General features: G+C 34.7%; 3 protein-coding genes across 14 annotated transcripts; all 3 read left to right on the top strand.

Moving 5' to 3' along the window:
* Nucleotides 1–454: 454 nt before the first annotated feature.
* Nucleotides 455–5,883, top strand: LOC145611554 (COP9 signalosome complex subunit 6a-like). 2 transcript variants are annotated; one of them, XM_081666897.1, is made up of 10 exons: nt 455–611; nt 866–1,146; nt 1,239–1,327; nt 2,575–2,668; nt 3,403–3,464; nt 3,584–3,662; nt 3,757–3,849; nt 4,262–4,362; nt 4,500–4,555; nt 5,426–5,883. In XM_081666897.1, the coding sequence occupies exons 2-10, from the start codon at nt 876–878 to the stop codon at nt 5,505–5,507; spliced, it is 927 nt and encodes a 308-aa protein (XP_081523023.1). In that variant the 5' UTR covers nt 455–611; nt 866–875; the 3' UTR covers nt 5,508–5,883. The 2 variants fall into 2 exon arrangements, with proteins under 2 accessions (XP_081523023.1, XP_081523024.1); XM_081666898.1 differs by having other exon boundaries at nt 456–611; nt 874–1,146.
* A 1,172-nt stretch (nt 5,884–7,055) lies between these two features.
* Nucleotides 7,056–18,761, top strand: LOC145611090 (putative 3'(2'),5'-bisphosphate nucleotidase, mitochondrial). Of its 11 annotated transcripts, none has more exons than XR_014106322.1 (13): nt 7,056–7,262; nt 7,417–7,513; nt 7,701–7,803; nt 8,371–8,582; nt 9,005–9,064; nt 11,686–12,074; nt 12,814–12,892; nt 13,007–13,057; nt 13,217–13,394; nt 14,207–14,238; nt 15,206–15,293; nt 16,837–17,230; nt 18,478–18,761. XR_014106322.1 is itself a non-coding variant. In XM_081666333.1 (10 exons), exons 1-9 carry the CDS (start codon nt 7,156–7,158, stop codon nt 13,367–13,369), a joined length of 1,251 nt encoding a protein of 416 aa, XP_081522459.1. In that variant the 5' UTR covers nt 7,056–7,155; the 3' UTR covers nt 13,370–13,394; nt 18,478–18,761. The 11 variants fall into 11 exon arrangements, 2 of the variants coding, with proteins under 2 accessions (XP_081522459.1, XP_081522458.1); XR_014106323.1 differs by having other exon boundaries at nt 13,217–13,402; nt 16,837–16,939; XR_014106320.1 differs by having other exon boundaries at nt 13,217–13,402.
* A 1,194-nt stretch (nt 18,762–19,955) lies between these two features.
* Nucleotides 19,956–21,562, top strand: LOC145611576 (transcription factor MYB41-like). The gene is made up of 3 exons (XM_081666916.1): nt 19,956–20,493; nt 20,735–20,864; nt 20,976–21,562. Exons 1-3 carry the CDS (start codon nt 20,361–20,363, stop codon nt 21,316–21,318), a joined length of 606 nt encoding a protein of 201 aa, XP_081523042.1. The 5' UTR covers nt 19,956–20,360; the 3' UTR covers nt 21,319–21,562.

Below are 21,562 nucleotides of genomic sequence, written 5' to 3'. Positions count from 1 at the left end.
TTAACTTGTATAACACAATCTTATGATCTAACTTAACCCACGATTAGCTAATCAACCCGCAGCTCGATTGGCTTTCCTATAACAATGGTTGATTATAATCTCGTATTATTGACGAGTTATAACTTATAAGAGCCTTACAAATTTTTTAGTGTACTAGGGCAGCCAAAGCGCGCGTTGCTCGCGATATGGCCAGCCCTTTCAGCTTAGTTTATTTTCAGCCTGTTGTCTTGAGCTTATTTTCAGTTTAGTTTAGTTCAATTCCTAATTTCTTCATCTCATAAAGTATTCAATTCAGTTCAGTAAATCAAAACAGACCCTTAAACAAATTTATCATCTAATGGTTTTGTCCAAACTTGCTTGTTTATTTTTGGTTCGAGTTTTGTCCACTTGGTTAAGCCTTGAACGAAACCAACAATTGGTATCGGCTTATTGACATCTCTATTCGGCCTTCCAAGTGCAAGGCTGGTACAAAATACAAATACAATTACCATTACCCCTCAAAAAATAAAAACTTCAAATTCTCCAACACCTACAGTTCGAATCACAGTACAGACTTACCAGTTTCCACCCCTTCCTTGCCCTACCGTCTCCTGGAGAATTTCTGCTTTCAGGTGATGATCTTCAATTTCTTCTCTTTCATCGATTTTCATCTCCAATTTTTAATTTTATTGTTTGTCAAAAAAATCGATTATTTATCCTAATTTTTTCAAATTTCTGTGCATAATCAATTGAAAAACTTGGAATTCAAAACCTAGAATCTTCGTAATTCACTTCTCTCTCCTTTTTGATTCTTCTCTTTTGTGATTTTACTCAACATTATTCGTGCGCATAAACCCTAATTTGCGATTTTCTCTCTCCTTTGAAGTTTTGTAGATATGGCGGCATCATCAAGTAGTGGACTAACCTTCAAGCTTCATCCTCTTGTAATTCTCAACATCTCCGATCATTTCACTCGAGTCAAATCTCAATTGCAGCATCCAACTCACTCCAATGGCGGCGAACCGTCGTCTTCGCCAAGGGTTTATGGTTGTGTGATTGGTGTTCAGAAGGGAAGAACTGTTGAGATCTTCAATAGTTTTGAGCTTTTATATGATTCTGAAACTCATTCGCTTGACCGCGGTTTCCTCGAAAAGAAGCAGGAGCTTTGTGAGCCCCTTTTGTTGCTGAATTGTTTTTTTGAGTTGGTATTGTGAATGATTGAATTGATTTTTGGGTGTTTGTTTGTGTTTTTTGGACAGACAAGAAGGTTTTCCCAAATTTTTATATATTGGGGTGGTATTCAACTGGGATTGATGCTCAAGAATCTGATATGCATATACATAAAGCTGTGAGTTTTTACTTGTCTCCTTAAATATAGAGCTCTTTGATTGAATAATAATGTGCATAAATATGGGTTTTGAGTAGATTAATTAAATTAACAAGGGTTCTCTTGGTTAATCCATATACTGTACATATCATAGTGTTTGGTTGCTAGGTATGAGTTTAATCTAGGCTGTATACGGTTTGTAGGAATACAATTGAATTACAATTATTGTCTATGAAAATCTTATATCAAATGAAATCAGCTTTCAAACTTCATGTTCTATTATTTGGCGTAAATTTTTTATAGCTGAGAATTTGCTGATGATATTGGAGTTTCGAAGAGGGATAAGGTGGTCATTTTGAGCCTGAATATTAGCACTCATCATGCCATAGTTTGAGTTTGTTGGTGTGCTTGACCTGTTTATTAACTCCTAGCAAACATAGTTTTGAGTACTTTCCGTATAGCCATCATTGAAGCTGCCTTTTTGTAAACTAATGTGGTCTGATGGTGTTCTATCAGCCACTCTCTCTGTCCTAAAATGCATGAACAATAAAAAATAATGATCATTGTGTTCTATGTCATTACACCAATGTCCTATACCTTTTACAGGACCTCTATCTGGAGTGCACTAGATGATTCAAATGTATGCACTAGTGTCTCAGTTGAATAGAGACTCTGTTAGACCCTTGATTCCGAAGTTTATTCAATGGCCATCAATTTTAGAGCTACTAAGACGTTAAGGGCAGTTTGTGACATACTTCATGTTTTCTTTCTTTCTCTCTGCGCCATATTCCTTCTTCCATAGCACACCGTGGTGTCTATTAGCCACTCTCTCTTTCCTTAAATGTATGAACATAAAGAAAAATAATCAATGTGTTCTATGTCATCACAACAATGTCCTATACCTTTTACAGGACTTCTATCTGGAGTGCACTAGATGGGTCAAATGTATTCACTAGTGTCTCAGTTGAATAGAGACTCTGTTAGACTTAGACCCTTGATTCAAAAGTCAATCCAATATTTCAATAATTCAATGGCCATCAATTTTAGAGCTACTAAGACGTTAAGGGCAGTTTGTGACATACTTCATGTTTTCTTTCTTTCTCTCTGCACCATATTCCTTACTTCCGTAGTACACCATTTTGGGGTTACTTTTGTTTTTTGGGTTCATAATATATTTTTTTCAAGAAGCATGCATGTGTGAGGCAGTGAGGCATTATTGATACTTATTTCTCCACTGGTAACAAATTCTGACTGTGGTCCTGGTACAGCTGATGGATATCAACGAAAGTCCTGTTTATGTCCTACTCCACCCTTCCATCAACCATGCACAGAAGGATCTTCCAGTGACCATCTTTGAAAGCGGTATGTTTGATTTCTCCCAGCCATCTCTTTCTCCACTTGTGGCATGTTGATGTGAACTTGAGTTCCTAGTACCCCTTTTCTATTTTGTTCCTAACTTTCTTTATCTGCAAAGTTGGCTTATGAATGTATCATCTTTATTTTAGAAACTTTTTGGTGGCAATTACCTTTAATTCTTTTGTTTCCAAATGGTTTGTCAACGCTTTGCTTATGTGCTTGATATCTGTTGCAAATTTTTGTTGCCGATGAAATGATTGATGTTTGCGTGGAGGATTTTTTGTATTGCACATAGATTGTGAAGTTAAGGTTAGTATTTGTTGGCTCAATATGTGAAACTAACGTGAAGGTTCTCTGTCCCATTCTGCAAAGACATGGAATGGGTCTATATAGAGATGTATATTTTGTTCTCAACTAAAGAGATATTACTCTTTTATAAGCTCTCTCATGATGTTCCACTTCTTAGTAAAATGTTGTCTTATTAAATTTGACCAGTTAGACACTTAGACTGGTCTATCTGCAAGAGTGCAAGAGCTATAAAGTGGAGGTGGTTGTCGTTAATAATTATTTGGCTTCCAAATTGATTGTAACCTGACTTTATTTATTACTTGTCCCTTGAATTGATGGTAGGATTAAGAAATTGGAATTTTGTCTCTTCCTGGTTGCAGCTAACAAGGCGATGCCTTTTTTTTTTTTTTTCCTAACATTCCATTCTAATTATTGTGATTGTTGAATTTCAGAGCTGCATGTCATTGATGGTCTTCCACAGTTGATTTTTGTTCGTTCAAGCTACACCATCGAGGTATGCTATATCCCAATATCATCCCTACTTAGTGCTTACTTTTCCTTATCCTGGCATCTCTGCAAGTACTGTGCATAGTTTTTGCTGCTTGACTGAGTCACTCTTTGATTTCTTTGAAGACAGTAGAAGCAGAAAGGATCTCAGTTGACCATGTTGCACATTTAAAACCAGCTGATGGTGGATCTGCCGCTACCCAATGTGAGCTTATCTGCCTAGTTTCTCTTTTGATGACATAAAAACAAAATTGGATAGCTCTAATTTCTGCTTCCCTCAAATCGGATTTTGTATGCAGTGGCGGCTCATTTGACTGGTATTCACAGTGCCATAAAGATGCTGAATAGCCGAGTTAAAGTGTTGCTCCAGTATCTTTCTTCTATGCAGAAAGGTATGTTATTTTTTCATTCATTAGTTTTTTTTTTTTTTTTTTTTTTTTGAAAGAACATTCATCAAGTTTGTGCTGCTGGACGCGGTTACAGGCTTACAGCTGGTTTTTTTTAGTGATCTAGGATGAAGCATGTCCATGTTTTTTATTTTTTATTTTTTATTTTTATTTTTATTTTTATTTTTTTTTAAAAAAAAAATAAGAAGTGGGTGTTTATGTAGTTCATATGTTGTTCAATACATTCCTGCTAAGCTGCTAGTCTAATGATAACAATTTCTCACATCACTTCTGGGTACAGGCTTATTGTGACGTTATGTTAGCATGATAAAAATGAGATGAGAGGCATAGTATCGGTTTGACTAATGTGGGCTGAATTATTAACTTGGTCTTTAAATACTTTCATTCTTCATTGCAGGTGAAATTCCTTGTGAGAATTCACTGTTGAGACAAGTTTCAAGCCTTCTGCGGAGATTACCTGCTATTGAATCTGTGAAGTTTCAAGATGATTTTCTGATGGTGAATACTTTTCATCGCTGTCATCTTAAGGATTGTGAATATACTTTTCAGCTCAGAGATATGTTTTTTGTATACATCTTTGGTTATTTACATTTATGCTAAAAGAATTTTCTGAGTTAGAGATCTTACTTTTACAGGAATACAATGACACTGTGCTGGTTACTTATCTTGCCATGTTGACCAACTGTTCAAGGTATGTAAATTCAAATATTAAGCCATTTCCTGATTGACACCCCCTCCCTATTTCTTTCTTTTTGGGTCAGTCCTGATATTGCTTTTTTGAATATGTGGTTACTTTCCCTCTATGGTTGTCAATTTCGCTATTAAGTCTAGCAATGTTTTTACATTTATTTTTGGCAATTACTACTAAGGAATTCATACTTGATAAGATCGTTGCTGAGAAATCCAACCATAGTGATGTGTAGTTGTGTACCGACTGTACACCATGACTTCCCTAGATCTGATACACAAATTTAGGTTATAATTGTCTCTCTCCAGTCTCCCTCCCTCTTTCTTGCAATCTGGCCAGCAGTGAGGTACTGAGGTCCCTTCATATTTGTGTCTTTCTTTGTGGACATTTTTATTACTACCTCTGTTTCAAATTATATGCAACGATTAGACAATTTCTACTCACACTTTATGTCAAATTATAGCGAATAATTTGAAACGGGGGTAGTACATTGTTTTTTGCACCTTAACATAGAAATCCCTGTTGCCATTTGTAATGAGATGTGTGAAATTGAACTGTGCTACTGTTTGAAACTTCTAGACATGAAACTGGAGCAATGTCTTGTTCTTTAATAACTGAAGTTGGAAGGCCTATTGTAGTCATGGTTCTTTTTTTTTTTATTTTTTATTTTTTATTTTGAGATGGATTCTGATGTGGGTCTGTGATTCTGTATGCAAATTGATGATGTTTATTTTAATGACAGTAAGTAGGATCAAACTGGTTGTAGTTGTAGATTCTTGTTCTGTTTCATTGTCTACATTGTCCTTACTATTCTCAATTTTGTATGCTTGTAAGGCTCATCTTTGTAGGCTGACTTTTGTTTCTTCATTGCAGTTCGATGAATGAGCTTGTCGACAAAATCAATACTGCATATGACAGGCACGGTAGAAGGGGAGGACGAAGTGCTTTTATATGAGCGCAGCAGTGTCATTTCTACCGGCATCTTTTTTACTTGGAGCCGATTTTTGATTCTGAAGAAGTCTAATTCATTCTGAAGCTGATTTGGAATCAGGATTTTTGGTGTCTATGATTGAAATATGCGGCAATCAAAAGTAGATTGTTAGAGAAGTTAGTTATGCTTGTTGTTACAGGATACTTCGACAGTGCATTTCCTAGTGATTTTTAGGTCTCCATTTCAGCAAGGTGGTTACCTAAGTGCATTGTGTCTATGATTATTTTTACTGTGGTTGGCCAATTCATGGGTTATTTTGTGAATATTGTGATGGAAACGGGTTAAAGCAGTTAAGCAAAATTTCAGGGAGCTAGTGAAATTGGTGTGGTATCTCAAGTTATTCCCTTCATTTTCATTGTTTTGTTATGTGTGTCTATTTGTAGTTGGAATTTTTATTTTCTATGGTAAGGAAAGGCCCATCCTATCATGAGGGATTCCCTAAAATCCCCCCTCCCCCTAACCAAGAATGAGTTTGGTGAAGTCGGAAAACTAGTCAACTATCTGAAGTTATTTGAGTTGGCTTAAAATTGTATTGGACTGTACCAAAAACCAAAAATTCAAGTCTTGGAGACCAAGCTACTTATGTTAGGTTTGGAATTAGACCAAGCCACTAAAAATTATAATCGTGTAGTCGATTGGCTAACTATGGGATTAACTTTCTTTTAGCAATGGTGATCTTTGAGATGAGTCTATTATGTGGGAGGATTTGGGTGGAATGACTCGCTCTTGTTGAGTGTAGACATCCTTGAGTTAGGTATAAACTTTGTCTCTTTAGAGATTGTTTCCTCTCTTTTTTAACATGGACTGGTTCTCTTCATTTGGTTTGATCCATTTTTTTGGTCTTCATTGGATTTTAAACATTTTAACAAACTCCTTTTTATAAATATATCGTCCGTTTTTAGTTAATTGGTCTTCATTGGAGCTAGAAATCGGTTGACCATGACGGTGATCGGATTTGACCACCAGGTAATCGTAACGGATAATCGGTTTCCAGCTCCAGCTGAGCACGGTAACTGGCGCAGAAAACTGATTACCATTACGGCCAATCGGCGCTCAAAACCGGTTAATCGTAACGGATAATCGGTTTCCAGCTCCAGCTGAGCACGGTAACTGGCGCAGAAAACTGATTACCATTACGGCCAATCGGCGCTCAAAACCGGTTACCGAGAAGGTTGACTGGTTTTGGGCACGGGGTGCCCGTCGTCAAAAGTCAATGTTACATCAAAATATAATATTAAATGTCGAAATCGTACTTGTTCAAAAGCTGACGGTGGAGATTGCGGTTGGTTTTCCGACGGGCCACCGCGCTTATCATCCATTTCCGATGATTTTTTCGTGGATGGATTAAAGTTAGAAAAGTTAAAAAAAAAAAAAAAAAAAAAGAAGTTGGGTAAATTTTTATTAAGGGCAAGAAAGTCCTTTCACTTGAAATGACGGTGGTTTGATAATATTTGATGACGGTATTTAACAATCCGAAATATAAGTTGAAGCTTGCTTAACCGTTGGCAACAAGTCAACAACAGTTTATTTGTTTAACATTGGTAACACTCATCTGTGATCACTGCATTCATCAATTCTCCTTCACTCATCCTACCTTCCCTAAACTCTCACCATGAATCTCCAACTCTCTTCACTTCGATTTTCAAGACTCAACTCCATTAACCCAACTTCGTCTTCCAATTTCCGCCATTATCATTCCTCTAAGCTCTTCTCTATCAGGTATTCCGTATTCGTTACTTCTTCTTTACCAAAACTTCCAGTAATTTCAATTTCTTCAAACTAATTTTAGGTTTATGATCTTAATTTCTTCTTATGCAGTTTAATGTTCTAGCATTTGTGTTAATTTTTGATGATTATTTTGCTGCAAAACTAGGTCAAGCTTGCCATTTTCGCCTCAGAAAGCTAAGTATTACAAAGAACTTGAAGCTGCTGTTAATGTGGTTAATAGAGCTTGTCGCATTTGTGTTGACGTACTTCCTCTTTCTCTTTCCTCTTTTTTCTCAGAATTTAATTGTTAAATTGCTTGATTGATATTACCTCCATTTTTAATTAGCTGTTCCATTTGCTTTTTCGCAATCTTCAATGCACGTCTTTGACCATTAATATGATTCGTATACGTATTTGTTGATCGGAGTTGTATGGTTAATTTAATTGCAGGTGCAAAAATCGTTATTCTCTGATGATAAGAAGGTTTTGGAGAAGAATGACAATACTCCAGTCACCATTGCAGATTTCAGCGTTCAAGCTTTAATTAGTTTAGGTACTATTATATTATAATAATAATCTTTCTGAATTATTATCTATTTACTTGATCATCTTTATGAATTTTTTATGACTAGTAAATTTTAGAATTTGGGAAAAATAAGTTTTATTTGGTAGGAAGGAGCAATTGAATAGGTTAAAGCAATGTAAATAGTTGTTCTTTCTCCAAAAAACGGAAGTAGTGGTTTTATAGGTTAGATATATGGGATATACACTGGGAAACAAAATTGTTTTATGAGGTTAAATTGGAGAATAATATTGCGAACAATGTTGGGAGTTCACTATAGGAATGTATACAGAACCAAGAACATCAAAATGTGACGGAGGTGTATTAGAAATCATGTTTTGTGCTGTGGGCTGATATTATGCTTGTTGACATTGTAGAAATGAGTATCTTGGTATCGCTTTTATGTAAAAAATAAAAACTAAAATGTTAAAGAATCCTGAATGAGGCTAAGAAGTTATACTCATGTAGATCTAACTGGCCACAGTTATAATCTTGGAGACTAATTTGTTTTATATTATATATTGTTACGTTATAAACCTTTGTCTTCTTTTTGGACAGAGCTGAAAAGCCAGTTTCCGTCGATTCCCTTGGTGGCTGAAGAGGATTCTGCTTTTTTGCGTTCTAATAATCTTGCTGATGCTGTGGTTAATGTTGTCAAAGATAACATAAGCATCGCATATGAACAATTAACAGATGAGGAAGTGTTGGAAGCAATTGACAGAGGAGGGAGTGATGCTGTTGCTTTTGAGCCCAAGCCAGCTACATACTGGGTAATTTTTGAGATAACTTTACTCATTTGATGAATTTAGACTTAATTCGGCAGTATGAGCTTTTTATATTCCGTTCACTATTACTTTTGTGACCAAATTGTCATGCCTATGTATCACCCTCATTGTCGAAGCTAAATAACTTCAACATCCATGTATAATCTGTTTTTTATTAGTATTTTAGTTTCTTAGAGTTCCTTCATTTCTGCCTCCTGGTAATTTAGCCTGAACCCAACGTTCTTTGATATTGTCTCCTATTCGTGGTTCCAATCATAATTTCAGCAGTCTTTTCTAAGGTCCTTTTGTTGCACTCTCCATGTGTCTTCAGACTCTATCCTATCATGTCCTCCATGAATGACACATGCAATGTTTATCTGCTTTAGTTGAAAATCACTTCTTACATTGAATATGCATTTACGCTGCAGGTGCTGGATCCAATAGATGGGACACGAGGGTTTCTCAAAGGTGGTGGTGCATTGTATGTGGTATGCCCCCTTCTTTATTCCTGCTAGTTTTCTTATTCTGATTAGTGGACATCACTGTTGTAGTTCTGTTTAGGGAACATATTAGGATGATTTATTGTTAATATCTTGCCTGCCAAGAAAGTGAGTGGGTTGTAGAAATGGAGGCTGGCAATTAGTGCAAAGTGCTATTGTAGGATACTACAGGCAAGTAAGGGGTGAAGACACATGGAATAGTACAACTATCAATTTACCCCTAATCTTACTGGCTAAGCAGGAATAAGTTACAACTTACAAGTATAGAATAAAACAGAATTAATCTAAATCCAATCAATGCAGATTTTCAATTAACAAAGAATGTTTAAGGAAGTCAGGTACAGAAACATCTAGAGTTATCTCTTTTAGGCCCTAGTTCACATTATTTTTGCTTATCTGATTGGATTTGAACCTTTTTCTTTTTTTTTTTCTGTACTTATTTTTTCTGATTTGAACTTAATTTAGTTTTATTTAATCTAATTTAATTGTCTAAGTTGACCATACTAAGACCTTATATGTACCCTAATCTATAAAGAAAAAATATCTCAAGTGGGGTCATGTGATTCATAATATTGTGTATTCTATTAATGTGTACTTTTCATTACGAAATTTAAGATATTTAGCAATTAAAAGCTGCACATAAAACAATAAAGTAATAAGGTTTTTTTTTTTTTTTTTTTTTTTTTTTTTTTGAAACAACAAGTAACAATGTTTTGAAATAAGATGAACCAATGACCTTACTAATAAGATTCAATGTCATGATAATTGCTTGCTCTAATTCATCAAAATGCATCTTTTAAATCACAAATGTATCTCTATGGAATATTTCTAGCTTTCTTAACATGTGAATGTGTAATCATACCTATTTTCTTGGGATATTTCAAAAAAAAAAAAAAAAAAAAAAAAAAAAAAACTATTTTCTGTGGATCATATCATCACATCAAATATAGCATTCTTTTTTTTTATTTATTTATTTTTTTTTTTTATTTTTTTTGACGAGAAATATAGCATTCTAAGTTCTGACTCCCTAACAATTAATTCCATTATAGGGAATATCATCTTCTTATCAAAAATCTCCATAACTCATCATAATTTAACTTTTGATGGCATCTAGAGTTCTAGACTTTAGGGTTCAATATGAGTACCAAAATTTTTTATTCTAGCATTGACAGTAAGCACTAATCAGACAAGCTATAGAATATGATCCAATTAATAAGAGAATAGGAGAAATCGTGTTAGATTCATGGCTAGGGTTTGAGCCAAACCTTGTATAGCCAATTACTTATTACTCATGATTGAAAATAAGACAATGAACTAAAAGCTATATTATCTTTCAAAAAAAAAAAAAAAAGAAGCTATATTAAACATAAAAAGAACAAGAGAAGAATATATGGATGATGAAAGTAAAGAATAATAAATATAATGCATGGTTGTGCACCTCTTTACCATGGCGTACGAAGCAAATGAATGACAACCAGTAGCTTTTGTCCTGTTTTCCTTTGTATTGTATCAGCTTTCAGCTATGATTATTATATACTGCTATATCATTGTCTTTTGTCCACAAATTGGATTCTGTGGACTAAGTGATCCACATCCAAAACATTATTGGCCTTTCTTACTTTGTAGACTGTCCAAACTCCTGAAATTCATCAATAAGATATATCAACCAAATAGGTTTGTTAAACATTAATCACCAATGATCCTAAAAGCCAATACTAACCTTAAATGCATGAATCTACCTGGTAGTGCTTTTGACTATGCAACTAAATGATAGTAAGACATTTACTAATCAGAGAGAAATTGGTGGATTTTAAGAGATGAGCCCTGCTGAGTTGTTGTGCCAGGTGTCAAACTGTTAAAGTTTTGTTATTTGAGGTTCTCATGTAGTTTGATTGGAGCCGCTCGCTTTGAGCATTATCATTCCTTAAATTTTGTAAATAAACTAATGCATCATTAGGTTGAAGGCTTGAGATATTTTCTGCTGGTTTTAAGTGTTTCGTGGTCATGATTAAGTTTATGGGGTTGATATCTTCTTGGGGTCCTTTCAATAGAATTTTTTATTATTAAAAAAACAGCCAACACCTTGACCTTCTAGTCTTAGTCTCGTTAAAATGGGTTTGAAAAGGATGTACGCAGCCGTACAGTCATATCATCCACTAGTCAAAGACTATTATAAAATGCAACAAGTGAAGCTACAGTGATTATGTGAAAATACAGACTATACAACCGACATTAAAATCATGCGACATCAACTGTAAGGTCTGTAACCCTTTATGTGACACCATAGTGAAACCCAATTCTATAATGCAGGACAACTACAATGATTACGAGTGCAATTTAAACCCTGTTGTATTCATATTGCATTTGTGCAAGGAGATTGTAAAAGACCCAAGGAACATCTGGATCAGTCACTACAGCATCAACTATGATGATGCAGATTCCACCTTTGGCTTGGCCCTGGGAGGTCCAAAAATTATAGCGCTCACCCTTTGCCCTAAGTAGCAATATAATTAATTAGCATAACTAGTAACATTTTAACCTCCTGTGATTTGTTTGTTGTTTCTGATTTATTATTTATTTATATTTTATTGCTGTTATGTCGTTTTCAGGTTGGACTGGCACTTATAGTTGAAGGGGAGATGGTATTGGGTGTTATGGGTTGCCCAAATTGGAAAGAGAACTCGGTAAAAAAATCTCCTACGGATGTCCAAGAATACCAAAAGAATGAATCTGCATTAGGGATCATTATGGCAGCTCATGTGGGCTGTGGCACATGGACGGTTAGATTGACTGACTTGCTTGGTGGACAAATGAATATGGATGGCTTTTGGGAAAGATGTTTTGTTGATGGATCTTCTTTAGTTCATGAGGGACGTTTCTGTATTCCTGAGAGCCAAACGTGGGATTCAATTCCCTTTTCAGATTCTCTTAGTGCAACAACTAGTCGTACTGATAAAGGAAATAAACAAATCCTGCTTCTTCCAACATGTTGTGGAAGGTATACCAATATTCTTCTGTACTTGAATTGAATGTAACAGTTGGATATTTGGCCATCATAATATTTTGTCTGAATGCTTTATCCTTTGTGTTGTTGGTTGGGATTTTTTAGTTGGATAAGGTAACAAAAGGGTCCTTTATCCCCATCCAAATACCGGCCAGGGAGGATTATGTTTGTCATGTGGTGAGAGAGGGGGTTAGATTGTACAGCATTAAACTAGCATCTTCCCGCCACAAGGTTTATGATTTTGAACTTATAATCTCTGGTCTTTTGACTAGGAAACCAAGTAATCTATCCACATTCTAGCTTGAGCCTTGAAGTGCTTGTTATGAGTCATGGAGTGATACTCACTCTGCATATGCCTTTGAACATTTAAACCAAAAGGATATGTAATGATGTAAAGTCATCATCCAAATACCATGTTTGTATGCTTCTAAGAAGCTTGCTGTTTTGTGGATTGTTAGGGGTGTAATGTACTAATGTACATGTCAGCTACATGGCCTTTTTCTACTTCAGTGTTTTTTTAGTTTCCTTTTAACATTACAAAACTTGGTAGAAATTTGTTTTTCATCCTTGTTTTCTTCTCAAGTCTTTAGGGCACACTTTTCTCATGCTATTATTTCTAAGAGGCATTTCTTCATTTGGAGTTCTGGCAGTTCACTGCTGTATACTACGTATATTGAATGGAATTTTCTCAGTTGGTCCATAATATAAACGATTTTTTTTCCCTCTTGGGCAGTTTATGCAAGTACTTGATGGTTGCCTCAGGTAGAGCATCTGTTTTCATTGTTCAAGCAAGGGCTCAAAGAATTATGAAGGTGGTTACCAGTATTTTTTTCTTCACTTAGGCTATTATTCCAGAGAAGATCTTGGGATCTATTGGAATCCAACTTCTTTCTAGTGATTGATAGTTTAATTCTATGAAATTGTAGGCTTGGGACCATGCTGTTGGCATGATTTGTGTGCATGAAGCTGGTGGAAAGGTAGTGTCACACTCTTTGTACTTCAAACAGATACAACTTATTTAGTACTTCTATTTTCTTTTCGAGAGGATCCAACATATCTTACTGTAAACTTTTATCTGCAACTTTTCTGGATTGTAATCAGATTATCTTTATGAAATATAATCTCATTTTCATCAGGTCAGTGATTGGAAGGGGAGCAAAATTGATCTAGCTGCTGATGTAATGTCACGTAGAATTATATCTCCTTCAGGTGGTGTGCTGGTGACAAATGGAACCTTGCATGGTCAACTTTTGGATTTAATATCTCTGAAGTCATCAGCTGTATCTTAGAGATCTATTACATGTCTGCACTCAGGTAAATAGGTAATCACAAGTGCCAAGTTGCTTTCTTTTTTACTATCATGGTCTTTGTTCAAAATCATACTTGTACATTAGCTAATTAAATTATTTATATCCAGTTATTTCTTTTTGTAATTAGCTTAATTATTTACAGTTCTTTAGATTAGACTAAAAAAAAATGACTTACTAGGTCATCTGAACTTCTTCTTGTACTAGTGATCAATTGTTTGCTTTTGGCTAAGCTGTAACTCGGAGAATTTATAGAAATGAAGGGCAGTGATTTAGAAAACTGCTGGCAGCACAACTCTGTCTGCTGTTCTAATATATTACTACGAGGGCAGTAATTTCACAGAGAGGTATCAAACCTGCTAGCAACTCTAACATGGCTACTGGAGCAAATCTCCTATCCAATAAATATGGGGCCTTAGCTGCCTCTAGCTTCAGTAATATTGAAAACCTTTTGGATTTCTTGGGAATGGGATAATAAGCTTTGACCATCCCTATTGGGAGCTATCAACATTTGCTTGCTAAACAGGTTTTAGAGAATTTGGCTATTAACATTTACTTGCTAAGGTGGGATCAAGATTTGGAGAAGGATTTTAAAATGAAGACAAGAAGCATATAGATCTTATTTGTCACTTTTGAAAAACTAAAAATTTATTCTCAAAATAATTTATTGACACAAAATTAACCTTTATTATGCTATGCTGTTATGTGTGTGCATGTGGATTTACAACATCTTTAAGTATTATTTTTTTGCAATTAATAAGTTTAAAAATTACTTTGTAACTTGGCATCTAATAGTTTTTTACTTTTTTTTATACACAGTATAAAGATGACTAAAGCCTAGCTATGCAAGGGTATGTAACACAAATACACAGTTATTGCATAAAGCTTTGGTTATGACTCTAAATATAAATGATATTAATCTCTTTCTATCGATTCCGTTTGATTGAATTTCCACTATTTGTTTTTGCTTTTGAGGATAATATATATTGCCAGAAGAGGAAGTAAAAAGTCAGCATGAGTTTTCAGTTGCCAAAATTTTATGCCACATTGATCTTCTGGAAAGCACTTATTGCACAATTTTCCTGTTGCTGCTTGCCTGCTTGCCCACATCACTTGAGCATGCTTATGTTGTCTTAGCAGTCCAGGTCTTCCTTAATGGCCATGTTTTGTTCACATGTTCATTGCCCCTTGTACTACACATGTGTATATATTAAGGCCTAATCTTAAAATATTTCCATCGAAGAAATTTCTGTTTGAACTTGATTTGTGCTGATGATAGTTTATTAATGGTGACTATATTGTTCCTCTTATATAGTGAACTGAATTTTCCTATTCAACACTGGTTTCAAATAATCATATTTTAATTTCATTGTTCTAAATTGAAAAATTTATTTTTGCGGAGCTTGATTAGGTTGAAGATAATATAGTACAAAATTCAGCTAGTGCTGATTATTGGGTTATTATAATATTTATGAAGTACTTGTTATGCTAAGAATTCTGATAACTCTGATTATGTGCTAATCGATGTACATGAATTGCTGAAGGTGCTTAAGAGATTGCACACCAATCACACAGCTATAATCTAGTGCCCAAAGTAGCTCTGCTATGTGTAGCTGTGTATGCTGTTTATTTATAAGAATACCCTTATCCTTTTCTTTTCTTCTTTTTGTGGTTAAAAATCTTAAGGTATAACCTTGCGCCCAAATTGTAATCTTTTCTCCACTTGATTGTCCAAGTTTGCTACAGAAATTGAACAGGTCTGAACAGAAACTGCTAATGTCTGGGCTATTTTTTTGATGAATTGCGTAATTTATACAGATCACCTTCTCAACTTACGAAATCTGGAAGCCTATTGGAGTAACCATGGACTAGAAACCCTAAGATTCAGACACTATTACCAAATCAGGTATCAGGTGTAAGCTTTCATTAAACAATGCGTGTAAATAAGATAATTTTCAGCCGCGTGGATGAATATATTTAAGTTAATGAAATTTACTGGTGGTCCATGATTCCATGATCACAAACACTGAGACACGTGTTTAAGTTTATGTTTGTATATCTTAAATACGATGGGATATGCTTACATTAGTTAGTAGACTCCATATAATATGAAACTCATCTCATGTATTTATCGTTTTGCTTTTGTCTTATTTCTGATTACAGTTTTTGCTTTAAGGGAAGGAGAGGGGGGGGGGGGGGGGGGGGGGATTCAGGAGGGGGATGGTAAGCATAGCTTCCGTCCATAAAATATTATGCATATCTCATGTGTTCATCCTTTTGCCTTTTGTCTTATTTATGGTTACCTTTTTTTGCTTTTAGTGGGCTGAGCATACTTCCGTGAAACTTTGTGCTTCTTCCAATAATAAATTAATGTTCTAATGAGAATGAATTGAGATAAGACAATGGTTAAGATTGGGAAGAGTTGTTAAATCTGTTTATATTTTATCAAGAAAAACAAAAGTAGCTTTTAACTTTTGAGCCTTTGATTAGACCAAATACGAATCACTAAGTTAATAAAGTTGTATTCATGCTATCTCTTTTTCCTTATAAGTTATTGGTACTTTAGATAATCATACCGTCCTTCCCTGTCACCGAGTTTGGAATTTTTAATGTTCAAATTAGAGCCATGCAATGAAGTATTGTGTAGAAAATAATAATGCTCCCTGAGGACACCTACAAGCTTCCAGATTAAAGTTTGGAAAATAGCAAATGAAAAGAAGAATAATTATAATAGTCTAAGAATGAGGGACTATGACCCTACAGAATCAGATAGATCTCATATTAGTTTAGGCATAAAAATATAATTTGAGCTTTCTAATTTAGTAATATTTTGTTATCGGATCAGGTCTGTCAGCTGTTGGGAATGCAGGTTCCTACAGGCAATATGCAAAAAGAATTCTCACCACAGCCAAATTACTAGGTGGTTCGGACTTCAGTATATATTTTTGTTGAAGTTGCTTGGTCGGTGGCTTAAACTGGAGTGAAATTTTGGTCTGAGCCTCTTTGGGGGGGGGGGGGGGGGGGGGGCGCAGAGGGTCTGAGATTAGTAAGTTAGTAATTTCCCACGGGAGCTCTACAAGATAAAGAGGAAAGACTTAATAATCTTGTCATCAAGGCAATTTTATGATAAACTTGTCATCAAGGCAATTTTATGATGGATGGCTTTTTTCTTTGGTTATGATTATTAATTTGAGCTCTATAGTAATCTAATTATGGCCGTGTGCGATTTTAAATATTTGATTTCATACTTTTTTTTCTTAAATAAAATTTGCTTCTCATTTGTTGTATCGTCATACCATTTGATTTCATACCGGAAGATGGGAAAGGGTGTATTGGACTTTTGTTACATATGGCCATTAGAGATCTTTAAGTTTTTGTTTCTGTATTGACTCAAAGCAGTTGCTTATAATTTCGACTGATGAAAGATTTTCTATTGGTTATATGATCAGTTCAGGATACTTCATTCTGGATAAAAGGAAGTTAAGGCCTTGGATGGGACTTGGGATTCAAATGGCAATTATACTTTGTTTGGTACAAGGTTGTAAGGGAATGGTAATGAGTTTGTGATGCTAAATCGAATGTCCCGTGTGAAATCTGTGGTCATGCATCTCTGCTATTAATTTTGTTTTGTCATTGGTTTTCAACGTTTCGTTCCACTCATACACATGTTAGCTGTTGGTAAAAAGTGGTAAATAAAAAATAATGAAGAAAATACATACTTTATAGTGAAGATATATTACCCTGGACATTCTAATGGAACAATTCGTGGAAGATTTTGAACTCATTATCATTCCTGTAATTGATAACCTTGTACTAGACAAGTTGCGAGCAAAACAGTTGAAGGTAAATAATGTGCTAGCTTACTTATGCTGTGTTTTTTCTGATTTAATAAATTCATTAATGATGGTAATGTTCATATTTTTTTTGTTCTTTTTTCTTGTGAGATGGTTTATTGGTTTTGGTAATGAAACATGATGAACTATACTTGAGAGTAACATAGCTCTTCTATATCGTCCCTCCTTTTGCCTACAAGACTCCCAGTTTGTAGCTTGCTACTGTTTTCATTTAGTCGTTTAGCACAAGTAAAAGTGCAAGTGCTTTTGTGCTGTCAAAAATTTCAGCTATTGTTAACGAATATGTGGTAGCATCTAAAATATTAAATTAGTTCAATATGTGTGCAAATATGGCTTTGAATTTCTTGTTGTGGCCTCAAAAATATGGTTAAATACATGTTAGTTTGACAAATGACTACAATGTTGGTTGAAGGGAAGTAGATAGTAAACGTCATTTTATATTATGTGCCTTCTTTAGATAGGCTTACATGGTTTGACTACTTATGTGGATTATGCACTCTGCTGATAATCTATCTATTTCATCATAAAATCTTTTTGGTAAAACGTGGAAGTTTCAAGCATATAACTGTAATTTAATGTTAGATTATTTTCGTCTTTGAATAGTTTACTTCAGCAACCGAGAAGTGGTTACTGAGTTAGGCGAAAGCAACTTAGTTCAAGTTTTGTTATATATGTTCGGATACTTGTCTAGATGTCTATGTATCATAATAAGGCAAATCAGTTTTCGTCAAAAGGATGATCTTGTAAACACTGCTTGTCATTAATCTGCTTAAATTCTTTTGTAACATACAGTATTATGATTATTTTTAATATTCTTATTTGGGACAATTCTAAAACAACGTCAAAACTCTGGGTACCTGGACCTTTTGCTTAAACTTTGTCTTTTTGTTCAATATGAGTTTTGTGTAAACCAGGTTTTTAAACATAGAAAAGATGGATTGTATTGGCATAATTGCAAAAGTATAGAAGAGTCTCCCACTGCATGTTATATGTCTGAGCACTAGGTAGTTGCTATATCAAACAAATTTTTGAAACCCCTCGATCTAAATGCATCCCGTTTATGGACCTGAAAGTATGTTATTAACAAATCACTAAGTTAGAAGTGGTTTTTGTTATGTATTTTAGTCATTTTAGTTTAGTGCATTAATCAATTGTTGAATCACGGACAGAAATAATAGCAACACCCAACCCCCCTGAATGTAGCATTCTGTACATAATCATGAATCATTTCTGCAGATTGCCGTGTGAAGATCACCAGCCAAGCTCACCGTCTCTCAATTGTATTACTCATTTTCCATTGAAATCTTCGTCCTGAATTTAATGCGTACGGTAAAGACTATCATCTTTACTGTTAATACGTATTATTTTAGCAATTCAAATACAAAGCTGTTGGAGAATCACAGATTTACATTTTAAAGTAATTCAAAGATGATGTTACAGAAATTATTTTAGCACTCTCTCATTCTTCTGAAGGATACTATTATTATTTCTGATTGTAATATATAAAGTCGACATGCAAATGCTGTATGAAATTTGTTCCTGATTTTCTGTTTGGATTGAACTTGCTACTTCCCTAGATTTGCTTCAGGAATTTCTTATGGCCATATTTTTCAGCTACTTTGGTTATTTTATAAGCAGTCTTGCACCATGAGACGACAGGTTAGCTTCTGACAATACCACTTAATATGGGTGTAAACTACACTGAGCATATTGTATAACCAATTAACCAGGGCACTGACTCTCAAATTTACATTTACTTTCCCACTTATTTATTAATTTTTTGTGCGAAATAAGGTGATCTACTAAAGTCCGGTTTAATCTGAATCTGTTTTGGCCAGTCTGTTATTTCCAACATTACTCTGTTTTTTTTTTAATATAATTTTATTTTATTTTATTATTATTATTTTTTTTAAAAAAAATTTCTATGAGGCCTTACAGTTTATCAAATGATGGTAAATAAAGTGATATGTTTTAAAAACTCTAAGGTCTGTCTGATTTGAAATTTTTATTTTTTTTAGCCGATAATTTTAGTCAATTTTTGTTCTTTTCTTTCAATCATATTTAAACTGATTATGTTTAAGACAGGCTGGTATTTATGAATTATAGGATCTCAACTGTTGATTAAAGGTTACAGGCCTTACAGTTACAGCTACAAAAGGAATCAATATGATTGTGAGCAGCTCACAAAAAGGTTCTATCTATTATCGGTAGAAATTTGTTCATTAAGACATTAAGTGATCAACTGAACATGAAATTGTTCACATTATTATCTTCAATTCCATTACTACTTTCTAAATATTTTGAACTTAAATATATTACTCATAAAGGAACATTTACAGTACATACATTCAGGACGGCGTATATATGAGTAATATGACCACATTATCGAATTGATGCATGATACGCTCGAGGCTTAGGGCTGTTAGGGGTACACCTACCCATAAACACCCTCTATGTGCACTTTTTTTTTTTTTTTTTTTTAATGGTAAGGAAAAGGACCCTTACCGAACCTCAACCCTCACGGCTTTTTTGGTCCGATATTTGCGGGTCAGACACTTTGAGAGTGAGGGGGGAAGGGTAAGGAATCCCCACCCTCAAAGTGCCTCTAGTGGGGATTGAACCCCCAACCTCATGATTGGAAAGTGCAATCTTTCCCATTAGACCAAGCTAAGCTTGGTACCCTCTATGTGCACTTGGATGTACGATATAATTGCCTCATAAAAAATACTGTATTATTTATGAATACTACAATGCTTAGTTTGACTCCAATCTCATTTGCAGTTCTAGAAATGTTGATACTTTTATTGTCATCTTATTTGGTGATTAAATATTAATTTGCACTATAAAAAAATTAATTATTCTAATTTCTCCAAATGGATGGGACACGTTGCTTACTTATTGGTAATAGTAGATGATAAGCAATTATATATTTATTCTGAAATATTTGACTGTCTTATATCCTTTCTTTTGGTGGCCTATTTATAGATGACCACCCTTTAGTCAATGTTTCCCATGCAGAAACTCCAACCTTAAGGAAATCTACCCTTTTCGTCTAATTAATTATAAAAAACTCATTAATTATTTCATTCCATAAAGTTTAAACCCAGAAATAAAAAAAAATGGGAAGAAAACCTTGCTGTGATAAAGAAGGATTGAAGAAAGGTCCATGGACATCTGAGGAAGATCAAAAGCTTATTGATTATATCCAGAAGTATGGCCCTGGTAATTGGAGATCTCTTCCAATGAAAGCAGGTTGGTATTTAATCTGGCTTATTTGTCATCGGCTATGTTAATCAGACTCTTCATTTCACCTCAAATACCTGTATTGGATGCTTGACACGCTGTTTTAGACTGGTGATCTATGTCAGACTCAAGTCCGAGTAGCATAGATCATCAGTACCAATACTGGTTTTTTTGATGATTTGTTGAATGCATGCACGTTATTTGATCTCCTAGTATATGATGCAGTACTCATTGAATTATTTGTATACAGGTCTTGAAAGGTGTGGTAAGAGCTGCCGGCTACGGTGGGCTAACTATCTCAGGCCAGACATCAAAAGAGGAAGATTTTCATTTGAAGAAGAAGAGACTATAATTCAACTCCATAGTATTCTTGGAAACAAGTAATTAATCTTCTTATATATCTCTGTTACTACATTATTTATTTTTATACAAAGTAATAATAGTCATTATACACATATAATATAATTGACTGATGTAAAATTTTCTTACAGATGGTCTGCAATTGCTGCCAGGCTACCAGGACGAACAGACAACGAGATTAAGAACTATTGGAACACTCACATTCGAAAGAAGCTGCTTCGTATGGGAATCGACCCTGTGACTCACGGCCCTCGCCTCGATTACTTTGACCTTCCTTCTATGCTCTGCAGTCAGCAGAACTCTCCCCTGATGAACTTGCCTGCTGTCTTACTTAATCTGCAGAACCTCCTAAACCCTGAACTTCTAAGATTAGCCACTTCACAAAATGGTTTCCCAAACTTCAACAATTCCCAAAACACAATTCTTAGTAATATGATAAATAATAGCCCAGAAAATCAAGTTCCTAGTACATAGACTGTTAATCAAGTTGATCCTCCCATGCAAAATATTATTCCATCTTTCAATGAATTGTTAGGCTCTTCATCAACGGATAACTCGGGTTTTGTATCGAACAATAGCTACCAGAGTTTTAGCAACGGTAGCAGCTTCTCCACGGTGTTGTCGCCGTTGAGTTCGAGTCTTCTTCATCCGGTTGATTCAAGTCCCACTTATCTTAACAGCAGCAAGAGTACTGAGGATGAGATAGATAGCTACATCA

The sequence above is a fragment of the Chenopodium album genome, chromosome 24, assembly GCF_948465745.1.
Source record: "Chenopodium album chromosome 24, dcCheAlbu1.1, whole genome shotgun sequence".
NCBI classification, from domain to species: domain Eukaryota; kingdom Viridiplantae; phylum Streptophyta; class Magnoliopsida; order Caryophyllales; family Amaranthaceae; genus Chenopodium; species Chenopodium album.
Note: the sequence above shows the minus strand (reverse complement) of the source record. Positions and strands in the feature narration are given on the sequence as shown.

Bases quoted from the DNA above. Each gene is read 5' to 3' on its own strand.
- LOC145611576 (XM_081666916.1), top strand. From the start codon at position 20,361: ATGGGAAGAAAACCTTGCTGTGATAAAGAAGGATTGAAGAAAGGTCCA. The intron at 20,494-20,734 runs GTTGGTATTTAA...ATTTGTATACAG, and splicing joins ATCTCTTCCAATGAAAGCAG to GTCTTGAAAGGTGTGGTAAG. The intron at 20,865-20,975 runs GTAATTAATCTT...ATTTTCTTACAG, and splicing joins CATAGTATTCTTGGAAACAA to ATGGTCTGCAATTGCTGCCA.
- LOC145611090 (XM_081666333.1), top strand. From the start codon at position 7,156: ATGAATCTCCAACTCTCTTCACTTCGATTTTCAAGACTCAACTCCATT. The intron at 9,065-11,685 runs GTATGCCCCCTT...TGTCGTTTTCAG, and splicing joins GTGGTGGTGCATTGTATGTG to GTTGGACTGGCACTTATAGT. The intron at 12,893-13,006 runs GTGGTTACCAGT...ATGAAATTGTAG, and splicing joins GGGCTCAAAGAATTATGAAG to GCTTGGGACCATGCTGTTGG.
- LOC145611554 (XM_081666897.1), top strand. From the start codon at position 876: ATGGCGGCATCATCAAGTAGTGGACTAACCTTCAAGCTTCATCCTCTT. The intron at 2,669-3,402 runs GTATGTTTGATT...GTTGAATTTCAG, and splicing joins AGTGACCATCTTTGAAAGCG to AGCTGCATGTCATTGATGGT. The intron at 4,363-4,499 runs GTGAATACTTTT...TTACTTTTACAG, and splicing joins TTCAAGATGATTTTCTGATG to GAATACAATGACACTGTGCT.